This window comes from Schistocerca nitens, chromosome 4, assembly GCF_023898315.1.
Source record: "Schistocerca nitens isolate TAMUIC-IGC-003100 chromosome 4, iqSchNite1.1, whole genome shotgun sequence".
Lineage (NCBI taxonomy): Eukaryota > Metazoa > Arthropoda > Insecta > Orthoptera > Acrididae > Schistocerca > Schistocerca nitens.
This window is the reverse complement of record NC_064617.1, coordinates 867,101,412-867,126,137: the sequence shown is the minus strand read 5'-3', so window position 1 is coordinate 867,126,137 and position 24,726 is coordinate 867,101,412. Positions and strand designations below refer to the sequence as shown.

The 24,726-nt window shown below is 42.4% G+C and overlaps 1 protein-coding gene across 2 annotated transcripts in view; it reads right to left on the bottom strand.

Annotated features, from left to right (window-relative positions):
- LOC126253338 (proton-coupled amino acid transporter-like protein pathetic) overlaps nucleotides 1-24,726 on the bottom strand; it is a 400,313-nt gene that overhangs the window by 103,066 nt on the left and 272,521 nt on the right. For both annotated transcript variants that reach the window (XM_049954603.1, XM_049954604.1), the window contains exon 2: nucleotides 15,863-16,008. In XM_049954603.1, coding sequence (XP_049810560.1) covers nucleotides 15,863-16,008 — 146 coding nt within the window. The remainder of the gene's footprint in view (nucleotides 1-15,862; nucleotides 16,009-24,726) is intronic.

The following is a 24,726-nucleotide window of genomic DNA, read 5'->3' as shown; positions in this document are numbered from 1 at the left end:
ATGCGGATAAGATGCCTGTCATCTCGACTGCAAGTGATACGAGGGCGTTGGGATCCAGCACATCGTTCCGTATTACCCTCCTGAACCCACCGATTCCATATTCTGCAAACAGTCATTGAATCTCGACCAACGCGAGCAGCAGTGTCGCGATACGATAAACCGCAATCGTAGTAGGCTACAATCCGACGATTATCAAAGTCGGAAACGTGATGGTTCGCATTTCTCCTCCTTACACGAGGCATCACACCAATGTTTCACCAGGCAACGTCGGTCAACTGCTGTTTGTGTATGAGAAATCGGTGGGAAAATTTCCTCATGTCAGCACGTTGTGGGTGTCGCCACCGGCGCCAACCTTGTGTGAATGCTCTGAAAAGCTAATCATTTGCATCTCATAGCATCTTCTTCCTGTCGGTTAAATTTCGCGTCTGTAGCACGTCACCTTCGTGGTGTAGCAATTTTAATGGCCAGTAGTGTACATTACGCCTGACGTCCCTTGGCAGTATATCAGCACACCTGATGATGGCAAGAAGATCGATTGCCGAAATATTGTGTCCTTTGTACACACATACACACCAGGCGGTTCACACGTGATTTATTTCGTCATGAAATACGCCTGGAGAAATTGAAGAATCACAATATATGTCACTTGCAACAATAAGTAACCAGAATGAGATTTCCACTCTGCAGCCGAGTGTGAGCTGATTTGAAACTTTCTGGCAGATTAAAACGGTGTGCCGGACCGAGACTCGAACTCTGGACCTTTGCCTTTCGCGGGCAAGTGCACTACCAATGAGCTACCCAAGCACGACTCACGCCCTGTCCTCACAGCTTTACTTCTGCCAGTACCTCGTCTCCTACCTTCCAAACTTTACAGAAGTTCTCCTGCGAACCTTGCAGAACTAGCACTCCTGAAAGAAAGGATATTACGGAGACATGGCTTAGCCACAGCCTGGGGGATGTTTCTTGAATGAGATTTCTACTCTGCAGCGGAGTGTACGCTGATATGAAACTTTCTGGAAGATTAAAACTGTGTGCCGGACCGAGACTCGAACTCGGAACCTTTGCCTTTCGCGGGCAAGTGCTCTGGTAGTAACCATTTCAAGTCATATGCTGAGACAGAAAAACTGTACTGGCGCAGTGTGTTGAAAAGGGTATTTGCAGTTGTGAGGAAGCTAACAAGTCGTGGATTCCCCCTACATGGACACGTTGGAAGATTCCATTCATTATATAATGGTCAATTTATGATGTGTCTTGAACTTATAGCCGAGTTCGATCTTTTTCTCGCAGAGCACATTGAACGATGTGGAAATCCAGGGCAGGGACATAGAAGTTATCCTTCTTCAACAATCTGTGATGAAATAATAGGGCTTCTTTCTGACCGAATAAAAAGAATTATCGTAAGTGAAATAAAACAGGACAATTATTTGTCTATAATAGTAGATTCTACTGCAGACATTTCACATACTGATCAATTACTTTCATATTAAGATATATGAACGAGACTGGCGAACGTGTTGAATGTTTCCTTCTCTTTTTTACAAAACCCGGGACACAAGTCCGAAAACTTAGCTGAGGTCGTACTAAAAGTCCTGTCTACAAATTCCATCAATATTACTGATTGTAGAGGCAAGTCATATGACAACGCAAGCGCCGGCCGCTGTGGAAGAGAGGTTCTAGGCGCTTCAGTCCGGAACCGCGCTGCTGCTACGGTCGCAGGTTCGAATCCTGCCTCGGGCATGGATGTGTATGATGTTAGTGCTGCAAGCTTTTGTCGAGAAGCATGTTCATTTTTCAATATAGTGCAAAACCTTTATAATTTTCCTCTGCCTTTACACAGCGCTGGGATCAACTTCTTTCTTTCATGAGTGCAGGAAGCAAAACGGTAAAACCTTTATCAAAAACATGTTGCTCAGCAAGAGAGGAAGTGTAAGTCTATACGAAAACTGGGAGGGCGTTATCAATGCCCTCACACATACTGCCAATAATACATTTGAAAAACCACTTGTGCGAAATGAGGCTTCAGCTTTACTGAATCAACTCGGCATACTAGAAACAGTATTCATGATGACAGTCTGGAAGGACATACTCCAGAGATTTAATAGTGTAAATCTGAAATTGCAAATGTAAATATTGATACTAAAATAGTGCATGAATTATAATCACTTGTAGGATTTATTGCATCTATTCATGGCATGTTCGACTATTATGAAAATAAAACTATGGAGATTGTGACTGAAATAGACTATGAATGCACCTATAAAAGATCACGAAAACGCAATCTTCATGATGACGAAGAAGTGGACCCTGAAGAAATTTTTCTGACTGGAAGGGAAAAATTTAGAGTCGAAACATTTCTCCCAGTACTCGACAACTTGTACGTCGAATTATTGAGGAGGAAGGAAAGCTATAGAACACTGTTGGACTCCTTCACAGTTTTCACTAACCTTAAGGAAAGCTCACCTGACGATATTGTTGAACGTGCAGCAAAACTCCAAGCATCATATGACACAGATTTAGAGCCTTCCTTCCCTATTGAATGTGTACATTTCGCGGAACTTTTGAAATCTTCTGATATTAGTGATATACCAGTCAAAATGAGTACATTTTTACAAAAAGAGAGGTTACAGTCCGTGTTTCCGAATGTTGACATTGCTCTTAGAGTATTTTTATGTACGGCACTTACAAATTGTTCAGTAGAAGGCTCGTTTTGGGCTCTTACAAGACTGAAATCGTACCTACGTTCTACGTTGTCCGAGGAGGGATTGAACGCTTTGTCCATTCTTTACATCGAAGCCGACCTCCTAACTAATAACCGTCTGAACTATGAAGATATGATCAACGAGTTTTCTGCCATCAAAGCCATACGCAAACTTTGCTGACTGGTGAGTTTGTTTAGTTATTCATATTAGTTTTAAAAATTTAAGATTAAAATGTGATTTTTATTATAACTTAGAGCTCATTCAAAAAAAAAAAAAAAGGTTCAAATGGCTCTGAGCATTATGGGACTTAACTGCTGAGGTCATCAGTCCCCTAGAACTTAGAAGTTAGGTTTAACTTACCTAAGGACATCACATACATCCATGCCCGAAGCAGGATTCGAACCTACGACCGTAGCGGTCGCGTGGTTCCAGACTGTAGCGCCAGAGCCGCTCGGGCGCCCCGGCCGGCTAGAGCTCATTCATTGGATTTACAAACTACGTATTACCCGTTTATTTTACAATTGCCGATGGTAGAAAACGGAACTAAATCTCGTTTATGCGCAGACCCGAATGACCCAGGCTGCTCAGCGCTGAACACTCAAGTCATACTGATACTCTAGTATATTACAACTGATGCGTATTCCTGACGTCTCCTGAAATGTATAGTTATCGCGGAAATATACGTTAGCGGAGAGTACGCTCAGATGAAAAAGTGTTAATAAATAACGTAGTTCAGTTCTGTAGATAAATACGTAAAAGCTTTGCTAATGCCGTTAGAAAGAGCTATGGTGAGAACAGTAGCTGCAGTATAAAACTGTTCAGTCTTTACATAAATTAAAGGTATTGTGCACACTTATTATGCAGCATTTAGCTACACAGACCCTACTGCTTTTACGTTAACTATTAGATTATAAAACAAATTTGATTTTTCCACATTAGTCTAATGCTTCAAATGGCTCTGAGAACTACTTAAACCTAGCCTAAGGACATCACACACATCCATGCCCGAGGCAGGATTCGAACCTGCGACCGCTGCGGGACCGCATTAGTCTGTAAAATTATGTAATAACAAATCCAGTTCTGTGTTTGTTCATCAGTATTTAGTTATTAATTCGTGTACCGAAATTTCTATTTCATTTTCATTTCTTACACTTTCCTATGGATTCATATATTAATATCGAACGTGTTTTTTTTAGCTGCTACACATTCAAGTTATTAGATCGTAAATGACAGTTTAATTTTAATTTTTAACGCATCTCTGTAAAAGTACATATTAATTTCTAGTGTGTGACATGTTCGCTTCAATTTTTAGATCATAACACAACTTTTTTTATTTTCATTGTCAAAGGTTTCGTGTAAAAGAACATATTAAAAGTGCATGTATAACAAAAATCCGTTGTCTCCTACACGCTCTCCTGAATTTTTAGGCCATAAAAGAATGGTTATTTCCCCGTGTTCGTTTCTGTTGTCTTTCAACAGAAGAATGCGTTAACACAATGCAGTTTTAAGTTTGCTTTATCCGCTGCCGTACACGAAGTACAGTTCAGGAACCATATTACATTTTGATTGAGCGCGACTAGACCGCTGACGCGTCGCTCAGAACAACGAATAGCAGAGTACGGAGACAGTTCACAGCGCTCCCACCCAAAACGGCAACTGTGAAATGATAGGGAAATAGTTAATATTTGAAACACCTTTTTTTTTGGGGAGAGGGGGGGGGGCATATATGGTGTGCCTAGGGGTGCAAAATTTTTGTATCCGCCACTGTATGGAGCATCTGCTGTCGACAGAAGTACAGTTAGTCGCTGGGCACGGAGTGTGAGGTTAGAGGTTATCAGAAGGCGATTCGGCGGAGCTCCACGATTTGCAGAGGTCAGGGAGACCATCCACGGCTGTCACACCTTACAAACCGGACATAGCCCCCTCGGACTTCCACTTGTTTGGGCCATTAAAAGATGCCATAAGTAGAAGACATTTTGAGGACTATGTGGAGGTGATTCACACAGTGAAGCACTGTCTCCGCCACTAGGACGAGGATTGGTACCGACAGGACATACACGCCCTTGTTTCGTGCTAGAGGGAGGCCATAGAACAGGATGGATATTACGTGGAAAAAACATGGTGTGTAGATAAAACACCATTCTTTCGTGTGTGTAATTCTCATTATGTTCAATAAATAACTGTTGAAGGAAAAATGCGGTACATTACTTTCTGGGCGACACTTGTACAATATATATTATTTTATAAACCGAAATTGGGCTTTCACGCCATCGTCAGGCCCAAAGGTAAATATATGTGGCTTTGAAATTTTTGAGAGATCAAAGATATTCTACTAGTTGATCACAGAGTATCTATGTTGGTTTCCAAATATGACAACTGTTAACATTTCATTAAGGACTAAAACTAGAGAAATTACTTCAGTAAAAATGCGATGGAAGGCTATTTAAATTAGATAAAATATGTGAAATATTAAATAATGAACTACGTGACATACAAGTGAAACGTCTGTCGGAAATGGTGAGTAAAGGAACTTTCTGATCATTCGGTACTAAGCTTGAGCAAGTGGACATATGTTCGTTAATTTCCATCACTCCAAATTACTTCATAATCCTCCTTTTTTGCTTGTAATTGTGGCATTTTTAAGCAGGTGGTCCGGAAAAGTAGTCTCATTTCTAAGACTCCATATTATGTGGTATTCCTTCAAGCAGGTAGACATTGTCCTACCAGACTAGCCTATATAGGATTTCCCACAATTACGAGTGATTTTGAATATTTCACTCTTTTATGAAGTTGAAGAGCAGTCTTTACAGTTGGGTAAAAAGTACCCAGCAGTATTGCGCACATAAAATGTTTTAAACTGCCTCGATTTCATATTTCTGCACACATTTAGAGAGAATTTTTGTAGATATCGAACCTTTATTACGATCTTTAAGAGACGGGTCGAGAACAGTTGGTTTGTTTGTTCCTGCACATATTTATGATGGAATCGCACTCCTGGAAGAAAAGATAACGCAGATATGATGGCTTAACCTGTCTCTAGGGGTGATTTCGAGCAGCATATTCATATTCTTTCTTCCAGGTTTGCTAGTCCAGCGTAGCGTGTTGGAGAGATTGTGGGGAGATTGAAAACGGAAGACATATTGGAAGAATTAAAACTCTTTGCTGTTTGCAAAGAGCACACATTCCACTAGAGAATCGATAAGTTAAGCTATGACTAAACCATTTCTCCATAGTATTGTTTGTTCCACGATTGATGATCTAGCAAAGTATACATAAGAACTTCTGCCGATTACAGCAATTGCTTGCATAAGTGAAGACTCTGTGATCGAGACCGGTAGGACACATAAACAGACAGAAAAATCGCGACACCAAGTAGAAGTTGTGCTACAAAAACGAAAGTTGGTAGGCGTGTTTCTGCAAATGAAAGATGACGTCGAATAAAATTTCGCGGAAAATGCAAATCAGGTTCGTTTTCAATACGCGCTGTAATAGTCGTGAGCGTTAGTTAACATTGAGATTGGACGTGGTGAGCTGATGTTAGTCAAGAAATCCTTTAAGCTGACGAAACAGCTACACCACAATGAGTTTGAAGGATCGTGTAAGTGGATGTTCCTTCTGTGCTACTGCAGAAATACTTGGACGGGATTTAGCCACTGTAGATAATTGCTGGCAGCGATAGTCGTAAGAAGACTGGGCTCAGGACGGCCAGGTGGCATTACCGAGAGGGAAGACCATGGCTCCGGCGCATTTTGAGCAGCAGTTGGCTCACAGTGACACAAGAAACTGTTACAAATCGGTCACTTCAAGGACAGTTCCGAGCCAGACGCCCTGTAGCGTGCATTCCACTGACCCCAAACACCCGCCATTTGTAACTTCAGTGTTGTCAAGCAACAGCTCATGAAGTGCAGGGAGGAGGTCTGATGTGTTTTCTGATGATAGCTGGTTGTGCCTCGGTGCCAGGGATGGCCGTGTATTGGTTGGAAGGACGCCAGTCGAGAGCCTCCAAATAACCTGTCTACGTGCTAGACATCCTGTACCCACTCCTGGAGCTATGGTCTATGTTGAGATTATGTGTGACAGCATTAGAACTCTCGTGGTTATCACACGCAGTCTGACTTCAAATTGATAAATCAGTCTGATGATTCGATCTGTTGCCTGCCATTCGTGAACAACATTCCAGGGAGTGTTTTCCAACAGGATAACGCTTGTCGACATACCACTGTCGAAACCCAAGGTGCTCTATAGAGTGTCGACATGTTGTCTTGGCCTGCTCTATGACCGGATTTGCCTCCAATAGTGCAAATATGACACTTCATCGGACGACAACTGTAGCATCATCCACAAACGGCATTAACCACCGTCCCTCTATTGAACGACCAAATGCAACAGGCATGGAATTCCATCCCATGAACTGACATCCGGTACCTGTGCAACACAATGCATGCACTTTTGCATGCTTGCATTCAACTTTCTGGCGGTTACAACGATTATTAGTGTACCAGAATTTCACATTTGCAATTGTTTGTCTTGTGGTTACATTAAACTGTGCTCTTGCAGTGCTAATCTCTGAAATATGTTAACTAGTTAATATACTCCCAAACTTTCAATATCCTACATTAATTACACAGGCCAATGATGGGAAACGTTTTTGCTGAAAATACGTTATTCTTATTTTTCTATAGGGTGGGAAATCCAAATATGATACTTAAAAAACTGTATCACCCACCATTTCTAAACATTTTACAGTTAAATTTATTAAATTAAGCGGTTTTTTAAAGAATTTAACACCTTTTATACAGTTGAAATAATTTAAAGGAGGTGTAATGAATGTAGATGACGTTGGTAGCACTGCTGAAAAACATTTCCTGACAAAAAAAGGTCGATTCTATTTTTGTGCTAAAAGATTATCTTTTGTTTACTGTCAACCTAACCTCATTTTCCCGTTCCCTGTACATGTGCTCAGTACAATGTCTAATCGTGGTTGTAAAAACTCTGCTGACATCTTTTGTTATATTTGTGGTGAATTTGTGATTAAAAAACACCAAAGAAACACTATAGACTTTGTGAAAAAGGGTTAGCTATCATACTTTGAATTTAAATTTGGTTATAAAGATAAATCTTGGGCGCCGCATAAGGTTCGTTATGTTTATGGCGAAGATCTGAGAAAATGATCCAAAAAGGAGAAAAATGCCTTTCGATTTGCTGTTCCTATGATATGGAGGGAGCCAAGAAATCATTCCGATGATTGCTACTTTTGTAGTGTTGATATTACTGGTCATAATTCGAAAAAAAGAAGGTAATAAGCTACCCCAACCTTCCGTCCGCCATCCGTCCAGTAGGGCATGGTGTAGATTTGCCGGTTCCTGAACGCCCAGATGATTTAAATTCTATTCCAACACAAGTATTTTCCGATGTACGATGTGATTTATATGAACCAGATGATGATGAATTCCATTGTAATACAGAAAGTCTAGAGCCCAGATTGTTTACTAAGACCGAGCTTTTTTGATTAGGGATCTGGGCTTAACGAAAGAAAAAGCTGAATTGCTTGGCTCTAGATTAAAAGAAAAGAACTTATTGGCAGTTGGAACCAGCATATATATGTATAGCTAGAGAGAGCAGCAATTTTCCAAGTTTTTTCAACAAGAAAGTAATTTAATGTACCGCTCAGACATTCCCAGTCTGATGAATGAGTTTGATATTGAAAACAAAAAGGAAGACTGGAGGCTGTTTATTGATTCATCCAAAACTAGTTTAAAGTCTGTTTTATTGCACAATGGTAACATGTATGCATCTATACCTGTTGGACTTTCTGTACACATGAAAGGAAGCTATGAAAACCTATAAATAGTGCTAATAACATAGGCTATTCTGCTCATGGTTGTATGGTATGTGGCGATGTAAAAGTAATATGCATGCTCCTTGGACTGCAAGGTGGCTTTACGAAATTTCCTTGTTTCTTGTGTGAACGGACAGTAGGGCTAGGGAGCAACATTGGTGCAGAAAGAACTGGCCTATGAGGGCGTCTTTAAAACCTGGTGAGAAGAACATTCTACGCAAAAATCTTGTAGATCCAAAAGACGTACTCCTACCACTTCGGTGCATATAAAGTTAGGCCTAATGAAACAGATTGTAAAGGCTTTGCCTAAAGATGGACCATGTTTCAAGTATCTCAGCCAAAAGTTTCCACACCTTTCAGAAGCTAAACTAAAAGAAGGCATATTTCTCGGACCTGACATCATCAAGCAAGTCGTTACAAAGTTTTTAGGACATGAAAAAGGCCGAGAATACGTTTCTATTATAGCTACAACGTTAAAGAAGTTTAAAACTTAAGGATGTTTAATGAGACTGAAAGTTCACTTTTTGAAGTCACCTTGATTACTTTCCGGACAGTATGGTAGATGTTAGTGAGGAGCAAGAAGAGCGTTTCCACCGAGACGTTAAAGTGATGGAGAAACGCTACCAAGGCCGCTGGAACACCAACATGATGGGGGACTATTGTTGGTCACTTCACCGAGAAGTTCAGCAAGCGACTCATTGTAGAAAAAGCTACACAAGAAGCTTCAAAGAAAAAAGAGAAAGAAAATACAAACTAATTCCAGCTGACAAGTGAAACCTCTATTAACACATATCGTCATTTTAAGTAGCTTACTGTAAATACTAACCATTCTTATGTTGCAACAAAGTTGTGACCGTTTCATTAATTTCCCCATTTATCGTATAGCATAGGATTTTTATACTATGTAATAAAAAGCATATTGCTCAAAAACTATGGGTGATACAAAAACTAAGGCTAGATCCGGATTCAGCTCATAAAAGTCTATAATGATGATCAAAGTAAAAAAAGTTAATTTTTTTTTCGTTGGCCTGTGTTATTTCTCGGTGTTGTTTCTTCCGTCAGTGTAGTTTCAGTATGTTAAGTAGTTTCTTAGTGTTAGACTACATGATTTATCGGCCTCTACCTGATCACTGTGATCAGGGTACGGCGAGGCTATCACATAGGAGTACATACAACATTTTTGCTGTCAGGATTGGATGCTTTTTGCAATTTTGTCATATGATGACATGGTTGGAGACCGTGGCTGTTATTTGAAGACAAAGGTTGATGGTGTTGAGACAGCAACCAGCCACAAATTTATTTTCAGTTCCTTTAGTCAAGCTTCAGCCTGGATCCGCGCGACCGCTACGGTCGCAGGTTCGAATCCTGCTTCGGGCATGGATGTGTGTGATGTCCTTAGGTTAGTTAGGTTTAATTAGTTCTAAGTTCTAGGGGATTGATGACCTCAGCAGTTAAGTCCCATAGTGCTCAGAGCCATTTGAACCATTTGAACCTTTAGTCAAAGGGCACCGTTACCGGTTTCGAATCGTTAGGATTCATCTTCAGACGGTTTTCATGCTTTCATTACAACGTTTTTTTACAGATTAATTGTCCTAAAATATAAATAATACATAATTATAAGCACGCCACACAGATGGTTGCGTTACAGATTTTCACTGGATGTGACTTACGTGAAATGTCGGTTTGGAGTGTTTTTCATTACATTCTTCTAACAGATGTGAATACATTCCCACTGCATTCTTATCGTTGCTCACGTAAATTTATCTTTTTGAACAGTGTAGATGTCACAGAAAAGATTTTTAGTACACACCACATGTTTTGATACAATAGAAAGTGCTTACAAAGATATGAGTGACAAAGATGCTATGATATATCGTGACATCATGAAGATGTCTCATGTTTGGAAAAAGATCATAAATTCAGTTATGCAACTGAAATGCCTTTTACACTGGTACAGAGAGACACTGATTTTGTGAGTTTTAGAGCGAATACTGTTACATTAATTACAAAGTTGATCCATTTTTCCTTTTTTTGGATACGGTATAGGTAAGATGCTTTTGTGTCATGCTACTATCATTGGGAATCTAAACTTCGGTGGAGGCTTACAGTATTCTGATAAACAGAGATCAGAAACTGTTACCGTTTCTCCTGAATAATGTCCAATAGTAGTAACTGGCTTTTGTGGTAAAGTATTCTAGATGATGCTGTCGATCAACCAAAAGATTTCCAATGAAGTTCGTGCTGAGGCCTTGACTAAGCCAGTCTTCCAGACCCCCCTGATTTATTCACTGTGAAATATTAACTTCTGAAGTTTTAAATGCCCTGAAAATATTGATGAGTCATTTGATGTGCCTCATTCTTCTGAGATCACAACTGTATTCAGGTTTGCTTTAATACTTGACTGTAAAATATTGTAGATTCTCAAACAGCCGTCTTTCAGCTTGTCTGACATTTGGTTCCTGTCTTGCACAAAAGCCATGCGAGCAACAGCCATCCACATTCCCAGCTGTTCGTCTTTGTACCTGGACTCGTCCTTAGCGCCCATGAGTCCTGGGCCCACTAGCTTTTAGCCATACAACAATTTCATCTCACCTCGTACCAATACTGGACTGCCGGATCGCTCGTCTACATACGCATGAAGTCACAATCAGATGTATTACTAAAAAGTATCAAATTCATTTCTAGTAAGTCAGATGCGTTGTTACTAATAGTTAGGATAATTTTGCAAGCTAAATGCTAGACGTCCTGGACCTGAAACTGAACGTCTCAGAATCAAATTCTTTCTTATATGTGCGGTTTTCAGATCCTTGTGCAGGTTTAACAAACATTCAACTTGAGAGGAGTAGTATGGCATTTCACATATCTAGACACGGGTCAGATCTTGTAGCTTTCTCGAAGTCCTTCTCCGTAGTAGGAAACCGACTCTGCAATAATCGCCCACAATATATTACAGATTCGAATAACATCTCCAGGTTCAGAAGATAGTTAATTGCGTATCTGCTAAAGCAAAAATAATGATTACCATTGTCCCTGTACGCAGTCGTTGTCTTTGTACATCCTTCTCTTCAGCCAAATCTTCCTCGTTTTCCAGGATTCTTAGCTGGTGCAGTCTCCTTAAACTTCCTTTCCCCAGAACTCGCTGTATCAGAAAACATCTATTTTCTACTTATACAGGGTGTTACAAAAAGGTACGGCCAAACTTTCTGGAAACATTCCTCACACACAAAGAAAGAAAAGATGTTATGTGGACATGTGTCCGGAAACGCTTACTTTCCATGTTAGAGCTCGTTTTATTACTTCTCTTCAAATCACATTAATCATGGAATGGAAACACACAGCAACAGAACGTACCAGAGTTACTTCAAACACTTTGTTACAGCAAATGTTCAAAATGTCCTCCGTTAGCGACGATACATGCATCCACCCTCCGCCGCATGGAATCCCTGCTGCGCTGACGCAGCCCTGGAGAATGGCGTATTGTATCACAGCCGTCCACAATACGAGCACGAAGAGTCTACATTTGGTACCGGGGTTGCGTAGACAAGAGCTTTCAAATGCCCCCATAAATGAAAGTCAAGAGGGTTGAGGTCAGGAGAGCGTGCAGGCCATGGAATTGGTCCGCCTCTACCAATCCATCGGTCACCGAATCTGTTGTTGAGAGGCGTACGAATACTTCGACTGAAATGTGCAGGAGCTCCATCGTGCATGAACCACATGTTGTGTCGTACTTGTAAAGGCACATGTTGTAGCAGCACAGGTAGAGTATCCCGTATGAAATCATCATAACGTGCTCCATTGAGCGTAGGTGGAAGAACATGGGGCCCAACAAGACATCACCAACAATGCCTGCCCAAACGTTCACAGAAAATCTGTGTTGATGACGTGATTGCACAATTGCGTGCGGATTCTCGTCAGCCCACACATGTTGATTGTGAAAATTTACAATTTGATCACGTTGGAATGAAGCCTCATCCGTAAAGAGAACATTTGCACTGAAATGAGGATTGACACATTGTTGGATGAACCATTCGCAGAAGTGTACCCGTGGGGGCCAATCAGCTGCTGATAGTGCCTGCAAACGCGGTACATGGTACGGAAACAACTGGTTCTCCCGTAGCACTCTTCATACAGTGACGTGGTCAACGTTACCTTGTACAGCAGCAACTTCTCTGACGCTGACATTAGGGTTATCGTCAACTGCACGAAGAATTGCCTCGTCCATTGCAGGTGTCCTCGTCGTTCTAGGTCTTCCCCAGTCGCGAGTCATAGACTGGAATGTTCCGTGATCCCTAAGACGCCGATCAATTGCTTCGAACGTCTTCCTGTCGGGACACCTTCGTTCTGGACATCTGCCTCGATACAAACGTACCGCGCCACGGCTATTGCCCCGTGCTAATCCATACATCTGCCAACTCCGCATTTGTAAACATTGCACTGACTGCAAAACCACGTTCGTGATCAACACTAACCTGTTGATGCTGCGTACTGACTTGCTTGATGCTAGTACTGCAGAGCAATGAGTAGCATGTCAACACAAGCACCGAAGTCAACATTACCGTCCTTCAATTGGGCCAACTGGCTGTGAATCGAGGAAGTACAGTACATACTGACGAAACTAAAATGAGTTCTAACATGGAAGGTAAGCGTTTCCGGACACATGTCCACATAACATATTTTCTTTATTTGTGTGTGAGGAATGTTTCCTGAAAGTTTGGCCGTACCTTTTTGTAACACCCTGTATAAATTCTTCTTACATGGTGACAATTATTGAACTGCATAAAATAACTTCTAACCGGTGTGCATTAGGACGTTCACACTTTACGGTTGGCCGCGGGGCGTGATGGCATATGGTTTGGTTTAGCGACGAAACCCACTTTCATTTGGAAGGCTTCAATAAGCAAAATTGGAACGTTTGGGGGACTGAGAATCCGCTTCCGCGATCGTCAAGTCTCTTCACCCACAACTAGTCACTGTGTGGTATGCAATGTCCAGTCACGGAATAATCGGTGCGGTGTACCGAACAGTACATGAAGGTTTTGGAAGATGATTTTATGCGAATTATTCAAAGTCACCCTGATTTCAACCAGATGTGGTTCGTGCGAGACGGAGCTCGACCCCATCGAAGCAGGAGAGTGTTTGATATCCTGGAGGAGCACTCTGGGGACTGTATTCTGACTGTGGGGAACCCAGAGGCCACTGGCATGGGCCTCGATTGGCCGCCATATATTCCAGATCTCAACACGTGCGACTTCTCTTGTGGGGCTGCATTAAACACAAGGTGCACAGAAATAACCCCAAAGCCATTGCTGAGCTGAAAACAGCCATTCAGGTCATGGACAGCATCGATGTTCTGACACCTCAGCGGGTCATTCAGAATTTCGCTATTCGTCTGCGCCACATCATCGCAAATGACGGTAGGCATATGGAACATGTCATAACCTAAATACGAATATCTGTAATGACGTTTTCATGTTGAATAAAGTGTGTCCACACAGTAGTTTGTAACTAATTTACAATTTTTTCGTGTAGTTCAATAATTGTCACTCTCTATATGTGCCACTATCATTATCGTTATTATTGTCATTGTTATTGTCAATATTATTATTAGCCCCATTATCACTATTAGTGGCCTCTTGACCTCTGCTCAGGACATTTCAAACGAGGTGTCCGACTGTTTATGAAGAAATGGCAGGCCATTCTTCTCCACGAGGAGAAACCTGAGAAGGTTGGCGCTCCAAGTCACCCCAGAGGAGTTCCGTTGCCATGTCGGAACTCTGGGCAGGCGAGTCCGTTTCAGGAATGCTATTGATCACAAACCATTGCCTCGCCGATTCTGCTGTATGAGATGGTGTACAGTCACGTGATAGTGTCATCGTCTTTGAAATTTTCCTCCACTGCATGCAGAACTCAATGCTGTAAAATCTGTTCATATCCTTCTACATTTAGCGTTTTCATAAGCGCAATAATGGGATCGCACACTAAACCACAAAAAACACCCCCGTACCGTAACAGCACCAGCTCCGAACTTCACTATCGGCATTACACATGACAGGTAAAGTTTTCCAGGCTTTCGACGAACCCAAAACCCTTTATTCTCATTGCCACTCGTTCCCAGTCATCCACTGTGCAGTGGTATCGCTCCCACACCACTTCAAGCATCGCTTCGCACTGACTACAGATATTTGTCGCTTCTGAGGAGCTCATCGACCATTGTACCCCATTCACTCTATAAAGCAGACCCACAGTAACTGTTCAAATGGGTTCAAATGGCTCTGAGCACTATGCGACTTAACTTCTGAGGTCATCAGTCGCCTAGAACTTAGAACTAATTAAACCTAACTAACCTAAGGACGTCACACACATCCATGCCCGAGGCAGGATTCGAACCTGCGACCGTAGCGGTCACGCGGTTCCAGACTGAAGCGCCTTTAACCGCACGGCCACACCGGCCGGCCACAGTAACTGTGCTAGCTGGGTGCTGACAGCGCTTCAGAGCTCGAGGGTGAATGTGTCCACAGAATTGATGCGGTTCTTTGCAACTGCTCTGCGCAATGCTACTCACTCGCTCTCCATCAGTATATGAGGCCTGCCTGGTCTTATTTCAGAACAAAAACAGTCCCGAATACGAAATTATTTACTGTCAATAACGCGTTTCACCCTTTTGGAGCATCATCAGACACTGTAAATGTGGCTGGATACCTGGCGTATCAGTCATAAAACCATATATAATGTGAAATTGTCACCAAGGTAACCGGATATTGGTCTCTACTTTGTGTCATGTATCCAGATACTTTTACACAATCTGATGACGCCCCAAAAGGGTGAAACGCGTCACTCACATTAAATAATTTCGCATCCGAGTCTGTTTTTGTTCTGAAACACTTTTAAACCGGTTGCTGTAGAAGCCTGCCATGATGGAATGGGAAAATTTTTGCCTCGTCTTGGTTTAGCTTTCCTTGTTCCTTCAGGTTCCCGCTTCACATGGACATTGCCAACAATGGCCTTTGCCAGCTGTAGAAGGGTTGATAAGTCCCTGATGGAAATGTTTGTTATTTAGGTTACAGCCAGTGGCTAGACCACGTTGTAAGTCACTAACCTGTGGTGACCGAACAATTATGCTCTTACTGCTTCACTATTACGGGCACAGCATTCGCCGTCTCCTTTCAAACTGCACGGTACGCCTCTCTTTACATATAATAGTTAGTTCCACAACACATATGGTTATTTGGATACTTTTGAACAGATTGTAATGGTGCGACAGAAGCTTGGCATTAACCAAATAACAAAGAGATAATGTAGCTCTGGCTAGGCACGGGGTACTCACGTGGAGGCCACGTGCTGGTCGGCTGGCACTATGGCGGCTGGGGTGGCGGGAGGCGGCCGCTCCCTGAGTTCCAGCTCCAGTTCCAGGCCGCGCTTCTCCTCAGCCATGTCCTCGTCTGCGCAGCAGTCCTCCAGCAAAGTGTAGTACTGGAACACAACGACGACACATGTGCTTATTTAACTACTGTACTAGGCCTTTCTCAGGAAGAATATTGAGGCTGTGGGAACAGGATGAGACATTGCGATGGTTTCGGAAATAGCGCGTTAGAAATGTTATGAATCTTTTGTCATTTAGTTTCAAGTACAGTTAAATTTAGACACGCGTTATAAACGTCTTTCATTAAAGTATGTACAGGCTGACCCAAAAGTCCATTAACATTTGAAAATGCGATATTTCATGGAATGAAGTAGCTAGAGACATGAAAACTGTCACACATGCTTGACATTAGCTAGGCTTTTATTGGAATTTTTTAAAAAAATGCGCAAAATGACCAACAGATGGCGCTTCATAGAAAAGCAATAATTAGCATAACAATTGATTTTTTGCAAAGAAGATGTTCTTCATAACAAATGCTCAACATGTCAGCTGTCATTGATCAACAATACCTGCAGCTCTGAACAGCACTGTATAGCATATCAATGGGATTGCGAGAAACTGTCGCCGGATTTTGTCTTTAAGCATCCTTAATGGGATCTGACGATCACGACAGAGGTGCGACTTCAGGTGACCCCACAACCAACAACCACACAGATGAGGTCTGAGAACGCGGGATGCCAGGCATGACGGATGTGGCTGCTAGTACTCGATCCTCACCAAACGACGCGGGCAAGAAATCTTTCACGCACGAAGCAGTACGGGGTGGAGCGCCACACTGCATAAAAGTCTTATCTTCCAGCAGCGGTTTATCTGCCGGGTTAGGTATGATGCGACTCTGTAAAATATCGTTGTACATCACGCCCATCACACTGACAGTTTGAAATGCGGCATCCCGCATTTCTTCAAAGAAACAGGGTCCGATCACGACTGCTGTAGTAAATACACGCCACAGCGTGACTTTCTCGTCCACAACAGTTCTAGGATTTTCGGCAGCTTAAATTCTGCAGTTGTTGGTTTAGTCATGAGATAACGTTGAATATATATATATATATATATATATATATATATATATATATATATATATATATATTACTAGTATGTATACAACTAAGTACCTTAGAGGTATTTACTTTGAAAGAACAGAAAAATGCAAAAATGTGTACAGCATGTTAAATCCTACCCTTAACCTAATTTTGAGAGTGCGACAACATTTGTGACTGTCACCGAAATCCAATCCCTGTTTATCGAACGGACTCACTAAGTTTATTGAAACTGATTAGCTCTGTCTGTGAAACATAAGACCTCCAGCCTGAGTGGTAAATATGACTCAACACATTTACCATGGTTGTTTCCCTGTCTACCGTGCTGTGGTGAGTATACCACCGATTACAGGACTGGGAGATTTGCTACTGAAGCGTCGATCTGCTCAGTGCCATTCGTTGCCGTGCAGAAAATGTATGCTGCGTACTTATAAATTCTGTCTACACAGTGTGCATAATATACCGACCGCAAACTCCTAGAACGGAAACTACTTCAGCACATGGTTGAAATTAACAGTGCAGTTGGTATGTAAAAATCAGCAGAGTCTTCTAACTTGGGAGGTATCACGAATGGTATCCCACAGGGTTCAGTCTTGGGTCCCTTATTTTTCTCAATAAATGTTAATGATTCGCCACTCTGTAGTCATGAAGATTCAAAGCTAGTTTTTTCGCTGATGATACAAGTATAGTAATCACACACAACTAACAATTATTAGCTGAGGAAGTTGTAAAAAAGGTCTTTTAGAAAATTATTAATTGGTTTTCTGCAAATGGACTCTCATTAAGTTTCGAGAAAATACAGTATATACAGTTCTGTACAGTAAACGGCACAACACCACTGATAAATATAGACTTTGAACGGAAGTTTGTAGCCAAGGCAGAAGATTCAAAATTTCTGGGTGTGTGGATTGGTGAGAAATTCAATTGGAAGAAACACATTGATCATCTGCCGAAACGTTTATGTTCATTTACATATGCTGTAACAGATATTGCTAATTTTTGTGATAAACATATCATCAAATTAGCCTACAATGCCTATTTTCATACACATCTTTCATATCGCATCATATTTTGGAGTAAATCATCATTAAGAAAAGAAGTATTCACTGCATAAAAGCGTGTAATCAGAATATAACCAGCATTTAGAAACAAGTTAAAAGAATTTCTGAATGACAACTCCTAGTCAATAGATGAATTTTAGATATGAAGTAACAATTGTAACAAAAAAGGATTATATCATGTAACGAAAACTTGTGTTAAATTGACGCCTTCCACATCATTACGAAATGTCACATTCACGATCTATGGGACAAGTATTAATGTAATGTAATGTACGACCAGAAGACAGGTCGAGATTTCTGTTTGCTCAAAATCCAGGAACAGAAACCCAACTCAAGTATTCGCTCTCCACAGAGAAGCAAAGAATCGTCACTTTGTTTACAGAGAAACGATTTAACTCACTCCTAGCGGCGAGATCGCCACTTTACAAATTTTAACAGTAAGACCCTTCACTGATACTCTTGTCAGTGAATTCTCTAGGTCGCTGCCCGCACGCTGTGCCCTTTTCGATACCTGTAGGAGAGCCCTGGTTACACTCCATACGCATTTTTCCAGCAAGACATGCGGCGGCCGCGTGTGCGCTCTTTGCTTCTTGACTCTCTGCTTCTTGACGCGAAACGTAGCTCGCTGTGTCTCGTGAGAAGATCTGCAACAGGTCATCCGCCGTTCATGACCCCCTGCATTCCTTACCAACAGGATGCCTCCTTATCTTGCAAGATGTTATCGCTGTCCACGTCTAGCTCACAGCGCCTGGCTGTTTTCACCGATTTTGTAGCGGAAGTTGCTCGTCTAGCATCAGTTCATTACCCTGGCTATAGAGAGATCGCCCTCAGGATTATAAAGCCACTGCCTGCTCTCTGTTACCGTTAGAGCAATAACGCATCCCTCTCGGTCGCACATGGCACATCTACTATTCTAAACTCACATCTATCGATCGTCGCTCTCACAGGAACGCTGTCTGCCATCAGCTCAAATTAATTCCCAGGAATGCAAAATTGCTATCCAGTACCAACCAAAGAAATGATCAACTATCTGGTCACCCATTGTCAACTGCGATCACATACTGAATAAAATTTGGAACAGAAATGGTATAATATTACATGTATGGAGACAACTTATTGCTGCCTTATGTGGTTTTCAGTCCGATGACTCTTTTGACGTAGCTCGCCACGCTCGTCCGTACTGTGCAACCTCTTCACCTGTATACAGCTACTACAACTTACACCAATTTGAACCTGCTTACACGAATTCACGCCCTGGTCTCACTCAGCAATGTTTACCGCTCACAAAAATTGTTCAAATGGCTCTGAGCACTATGGGACTTAACTTCTGAGGTCATCAGTCCCTAGAACTTAGAACTACTTAAACCTAACTAACCTAAGGACAGCACATACATCCATGCCCGAGGCCGGATTCGAACCTGCGACCGCAGTGGTCGCGCGATTCCAGACTGTAGCGCCTAGAACCGCTCGGCCACTCAGGCAGGCTTACCGGCCACACTCCACCGCCCTCATTTCCACATGAACAGTTTCTTTATGTCTCAGGATGTGCCGTATCAACAGACATATTCTTTCACTCGTTTGTGTGTCATAAAGCTCTTTCTTCGATTCGATTCAGTAACTCTTTCTTAGTTATACAGTATCCCGAACTAATCTTCATAACTCTTCTGTTGCTCTGCATACCCAAAGATCCCTTTCTCTTCTTCTTTTACTTTATTCTTTACTGCCCACACTTGATTTCCATATAACGTTAAACTACAGATAAATACTTTTCCGAAATCTGTTACTGTGATCGTTTCATAGCTTTGGTTACCGACAGTAACCTGACACCAGTGCCTATGTGTTTAATTTGTACACTACAGCACTGGAGATAATCACTATGTGATTGAAAATCGATTTTGCTGTCAATAAACCATCAAAATTACGGCCAACGCTGACCTTCCTTCTAATTTTCAGAAACGACTTCCTAAGACCTAAATTAATATTCGATGTTAACAGATTTTTCTTTTTCCCATATAGTTGTCTTGTTGTTACAAGGCTACGTTTTATAGCGTCTGATCTGCGATCTGTGTTTTGTTAAGTAAATATGAAGTTTACATCTACATTTATGCTCCGCAAGCCACCCAACGGTATGTGGCGGAGGGCACTTTACGTGCCACTGTCATTACCTCCCTTTCCTGTTCCAGTCGCGTATGGTTCGCGGGAAGAACGACTGCCGGAAAGCCTCCGTGCGCGCTCGAATCTCTCTAATTCTACATTCGTGATCTCCTCGGGAGGTATAAGTAGGGGGAAGCAATATATTCGATACCTCATCCAGAAACGCACCCTCTCGAAACCTGTACAGCAAGCTACACCGCGATGCAGAGCGCCTCTCTTGCAGAGTCTGCCACTTGAGTTTGGTAAACATCTCCGTAACGCTATCACGCTTACCAAATGACCCTGTGACGAAACGCGCCGCTCTTCTTTGGATCTTCTCTATCTCCTCTGTCAACCCGACCTGGTACGGATCCCACACTGATGAGCAATAATCAAGTATATGTCGAACGAGTGTTTTGTAAGCCACCTCCTTTGTTGATGGACTACATTTTCTAAGGACTCTCCCAATGAATCTCAACCTGGCACCCGCCTTACGAACAAATAATTTTATATGATCGTTCAACTTCAAACGTCCCGTACGTATAGTCCCAGATATTTTACAGAAGTAACTGCTACCAGTGTTTGTTCCGCTATCATATCTTATCCTTCTTTCTATGTATTCGCAATACATTACATCTAGGTTAAGGGTCAGTTGCCACTCCCTGCACCAAGTGCCTATGCGCTGCATATCTTCCTGCATTTCGCTGCAATTTCCTAATGCTGCAACTTCTCTGTGTACTACAGTATCATCCGCGAAAAGCCGCATGGAACTTCCGACACTATCTACTAGGTCATTTATATATATTGTGAAAAGCAATGGTCCCATAACACTCGTCCGCAGCTCGTGGTCGTGCGGTAGCGTTCTCGCTTCCCACGCCCGGGTTCCCGGGTTCGATTCCCGGCGGGGTCAGGGATTTTCTCTGCCTCGTGATGACTGGGTGTTGTGTCATGTCCTTAGGTTAGGTTTAACTAGTTCTAAGTTCTAGGGGACTGATGACCATAGATGTTAAGTCCCAGTGCTCAGAGCCATTTGAACCATAACACTCCCCTGTGGCACGCCAGTCTTCGTCAACCTTTTTCAGACTTGATCTGACAGTCACAATAATAAACATACTGAGTAACGTGTTCGGCTGTATTTGGCATCACATGGCGTACGTTTTGGAGGCCCTTTCTCCTGAGGGCTGAACAGTGGTTTGTGGCTCTTTTACTTTGCTACTAGTGTGTCATATTACACAAATAGTTGTGTTGTTGACGTCCTATTCGAAGGCTTTTTCCGTTGCTACGGAAAAAAGGCGGTGCAATAATTCGACATTTAAAAACTACTTGCGCACGTCAGGAAATGTTCTTAGATTGTCCACTACAGCTTAGTAACTACCGCTCCTCGATATACACTGTCTGACCAAAAAAGTGAGGACCCGGGAGGGAGAAGGAGACGAAATGATAGTTCACGGGCTGAGATACGGGGTGTTCAAAAAGTCTCGCCGCAGTGCCGTATGATTGTTAGCCGCGCGTGCCGTATGCCGCAGTGAATATACCGGAATGAAACTCAATGAAATACAAGTTATTAATTTATTGAATATTCATTTTTACTTACAAATTTTCACATTAAATGTTGTAAGTGTCCCCCCTGTTGTTGAATACACAATTCAATTCGTCCACTCATGTTTCAAAACACAAGCTGCAACATTTCTTCTGTAACAGAAGCAGTGAAAGTGGATATTGCAGTTTTCAATTGATCGATGGATTTAGGACGGTTTTTATAGTCATTTGCTTTCGCTGTACCCCAGAATTAAGTCAGGTGGTGTTAGGTCAGGCGATCGTGGATACTAAAGCCCCTGTGAAATTATGCGATCACCAAAAACATTAGCAAGCAGTGACATTGAAACGCGAGCTGTATGCGCGGTTGCACCATCTTGTCGAAAATAACCGTTCAGTATTTCACTCCAGACAAGTTCTCCTATGAGTGGTTACAGAATAACACTGCAGTATCGTTGTGCGTTTATTGTTTCGTTGAAAAACCCAGGCAGGCGAACAATGACACGGCACGCGCGGCTGACAATCATACGGCTCTGCGGAGAGACTTTTTGAACACTCGTAGTATGTAGTGCTACTGCAGTTGTCACAAAATTAAACCAAAGTTACAAAGAACATGGCAGTATGACTCCATCTGTCAGTATGACGTCACATACCCACTGGCTTGGATGCGCTCACTGAATCGGTTGGTACTATTTTCGTAAAGCCCTTGTATAATCTCATGAGGCAAGCTGGCCCACAGCTTTACGTAGGGACACGTTCTAAGTGTGTACGATCATTGTCCTGTTGAAAAATGGCTCCGAAACACTCTCACAAGAGAGAGAACATAAAGTTGAAGGGTGTCCGTGACGTGTCGTCGTGCTATGACCCAAGATACTAACGTGACCTGAAGTCACACTGTATGGCTTCCCTCACAATGACTCGAAGAGTAACACCGCCTCGCCTCTGCACAATGTTGGAAGAGGTTTTCCACTCCATGGCGTGGTGGTACTGCAACAATTATGCAGAATGAGGAGAAGAAAACAGTCTTGGTTGCGATTTTGAAATTACCGGTTATTTATTCACCATGACTAGTGTTTCAGCTGTTTCGAGGCCTCTTCAGATTCGTCGGTAAATGTTGATAATCAAGTTATGGATATCAATGATAAAACATCCACAAAAATAAATGGCACCTGTCATGCGCAAGAAGAATAATGGTGGCAAATATATGCTCCAGTTATACTCCCTGTACTGGGCTGATCTTTCCTTGTATTCACGGGACCACATTACGCGTTCCGGTAAGGTTATCGGATGCTATGTTTTTAATACATGGCGGGAGCGTATTACTTGCCTCTACTTTCCTTCTTGCACATGACAAAGATAATTTATTTTTCGGATGTTTTATCGTCGATATCCATAACATGCATATCAACGTAAATGTAAACGTAGGCTTCCGCGGCCGTTGTCACAGTCAATAAAATTCTTCTGGGTTTGAGGCCGCATTGTCATCTGTAAAATTCCGACGTTTCGGCGACTGTTGCAAGCCGCCTTCCTCAGGGTGTGTTGCTAACTGCTGTTGCTGCTGCTGCTAACAGCAGTTAGCAACACACCCTGAGGAAGGCGCCTTGCAACAGTCGCCGAAACGTCCGAATTTTACAGATGACAGCGCGGCCTCAAACCAAGAAGAATTTTATTGATTGCTTATCAACATTTATCGAGCAATTCGAAGATGCCACGAATTAGGCGAAGAACGCGTCATTGGCGTATAAATATACAGTAATTTCAACATCTGTATCAAGACTTTTTTCTTCTCCTCAATATGCTGCTCTGATCACTTAAATACTCGCCAGTGTGTAACACTTACATCGATTAGGAGTAGGTTTATTTTAAGTAACTATATCTGCAATCTATGAAGTGTGCAGTCTGTGTTGTTTGAACTCCTTGATGTACGGCAAGAAAATTAATGTATATATGAAAAAAAAAAACACTCCGTCGTCAGGCCACGAGTGGCCTACCAGGCCATCCGACCGCCGTGTCATTCTCAGTGGAGGATGCGGATACGAGTGGCGCGGGGTCAGCACACCGCTCTCCCGGTCGTTGTGATGGTATACTTGACCGAAGCCGCTACTATTCGGTCGAGTAACTCCTCAGTTGGCATCACGAGGCTGAGAGGACCCTGAAAACTGGTAACAATGCATGGCGGCCTGGATGGTCACCCATCCAAGTGCCGACCACGCCCGACAGCGCTTAACTTCGGTGATCTCAGGGGAACCGGTGTAGCCACTGCGGCTAGGCCGTTGCCATATATGAAAAAAGCAAAACAAAATGTTGAAGTTTAGATTATTATAATATGAATGTGTGTGTGTGTGAATTCCTAAGGCACGAAACTGCTTAGGTCATCAGTACCTAGACTTACACACTACTTAAACCAGCTTATGCTAAGAACAATACAAACACCCGAGGGAGCTCTCGAACCTCCGGCGGGAGGGGTCGCGCAGTCCGTGGCAAGACACCTCAAACCTCGTGGCCACTTCGCACGGCATATGAATATGTTTATGACAGAAGTATGTTTGTTAAAAGCTGGTTAGTGCTTAGGGCACCTGTATTTGTAGTATGTAAACGCTGTAGGGAAGTCCCCCCGCAACGAAAGTGGCACGGGCACGCTGTAAAAGGTGGGTTTGGCGGTCGGACTGAGCGGCTCATTTGTGTGAACGGCACGCAGTGTGTGACTAGCCTTAGCACGGTACACCTCGACGGTGCTAAGAGAACAACTGGAAGCTGCATTAGAAGGGATTTGCCTCGGATGTGGATCTGGCTATTATTTGGTATTCACGGAATGATGGAATGTCTCTAATATGTTGAAAATCCGACGCGAAGATGAGATTTTATAGATCATTCGTTCATCAAGAGCCTTGTGTACAGTTAGCCGCCATTTCGCCTGCTACTGATCTTCGCCACTGCTTCACAGACTTCATACATTCAGTTACGTATTGTATATTGGCATGGACCAGTAAATTTGTGT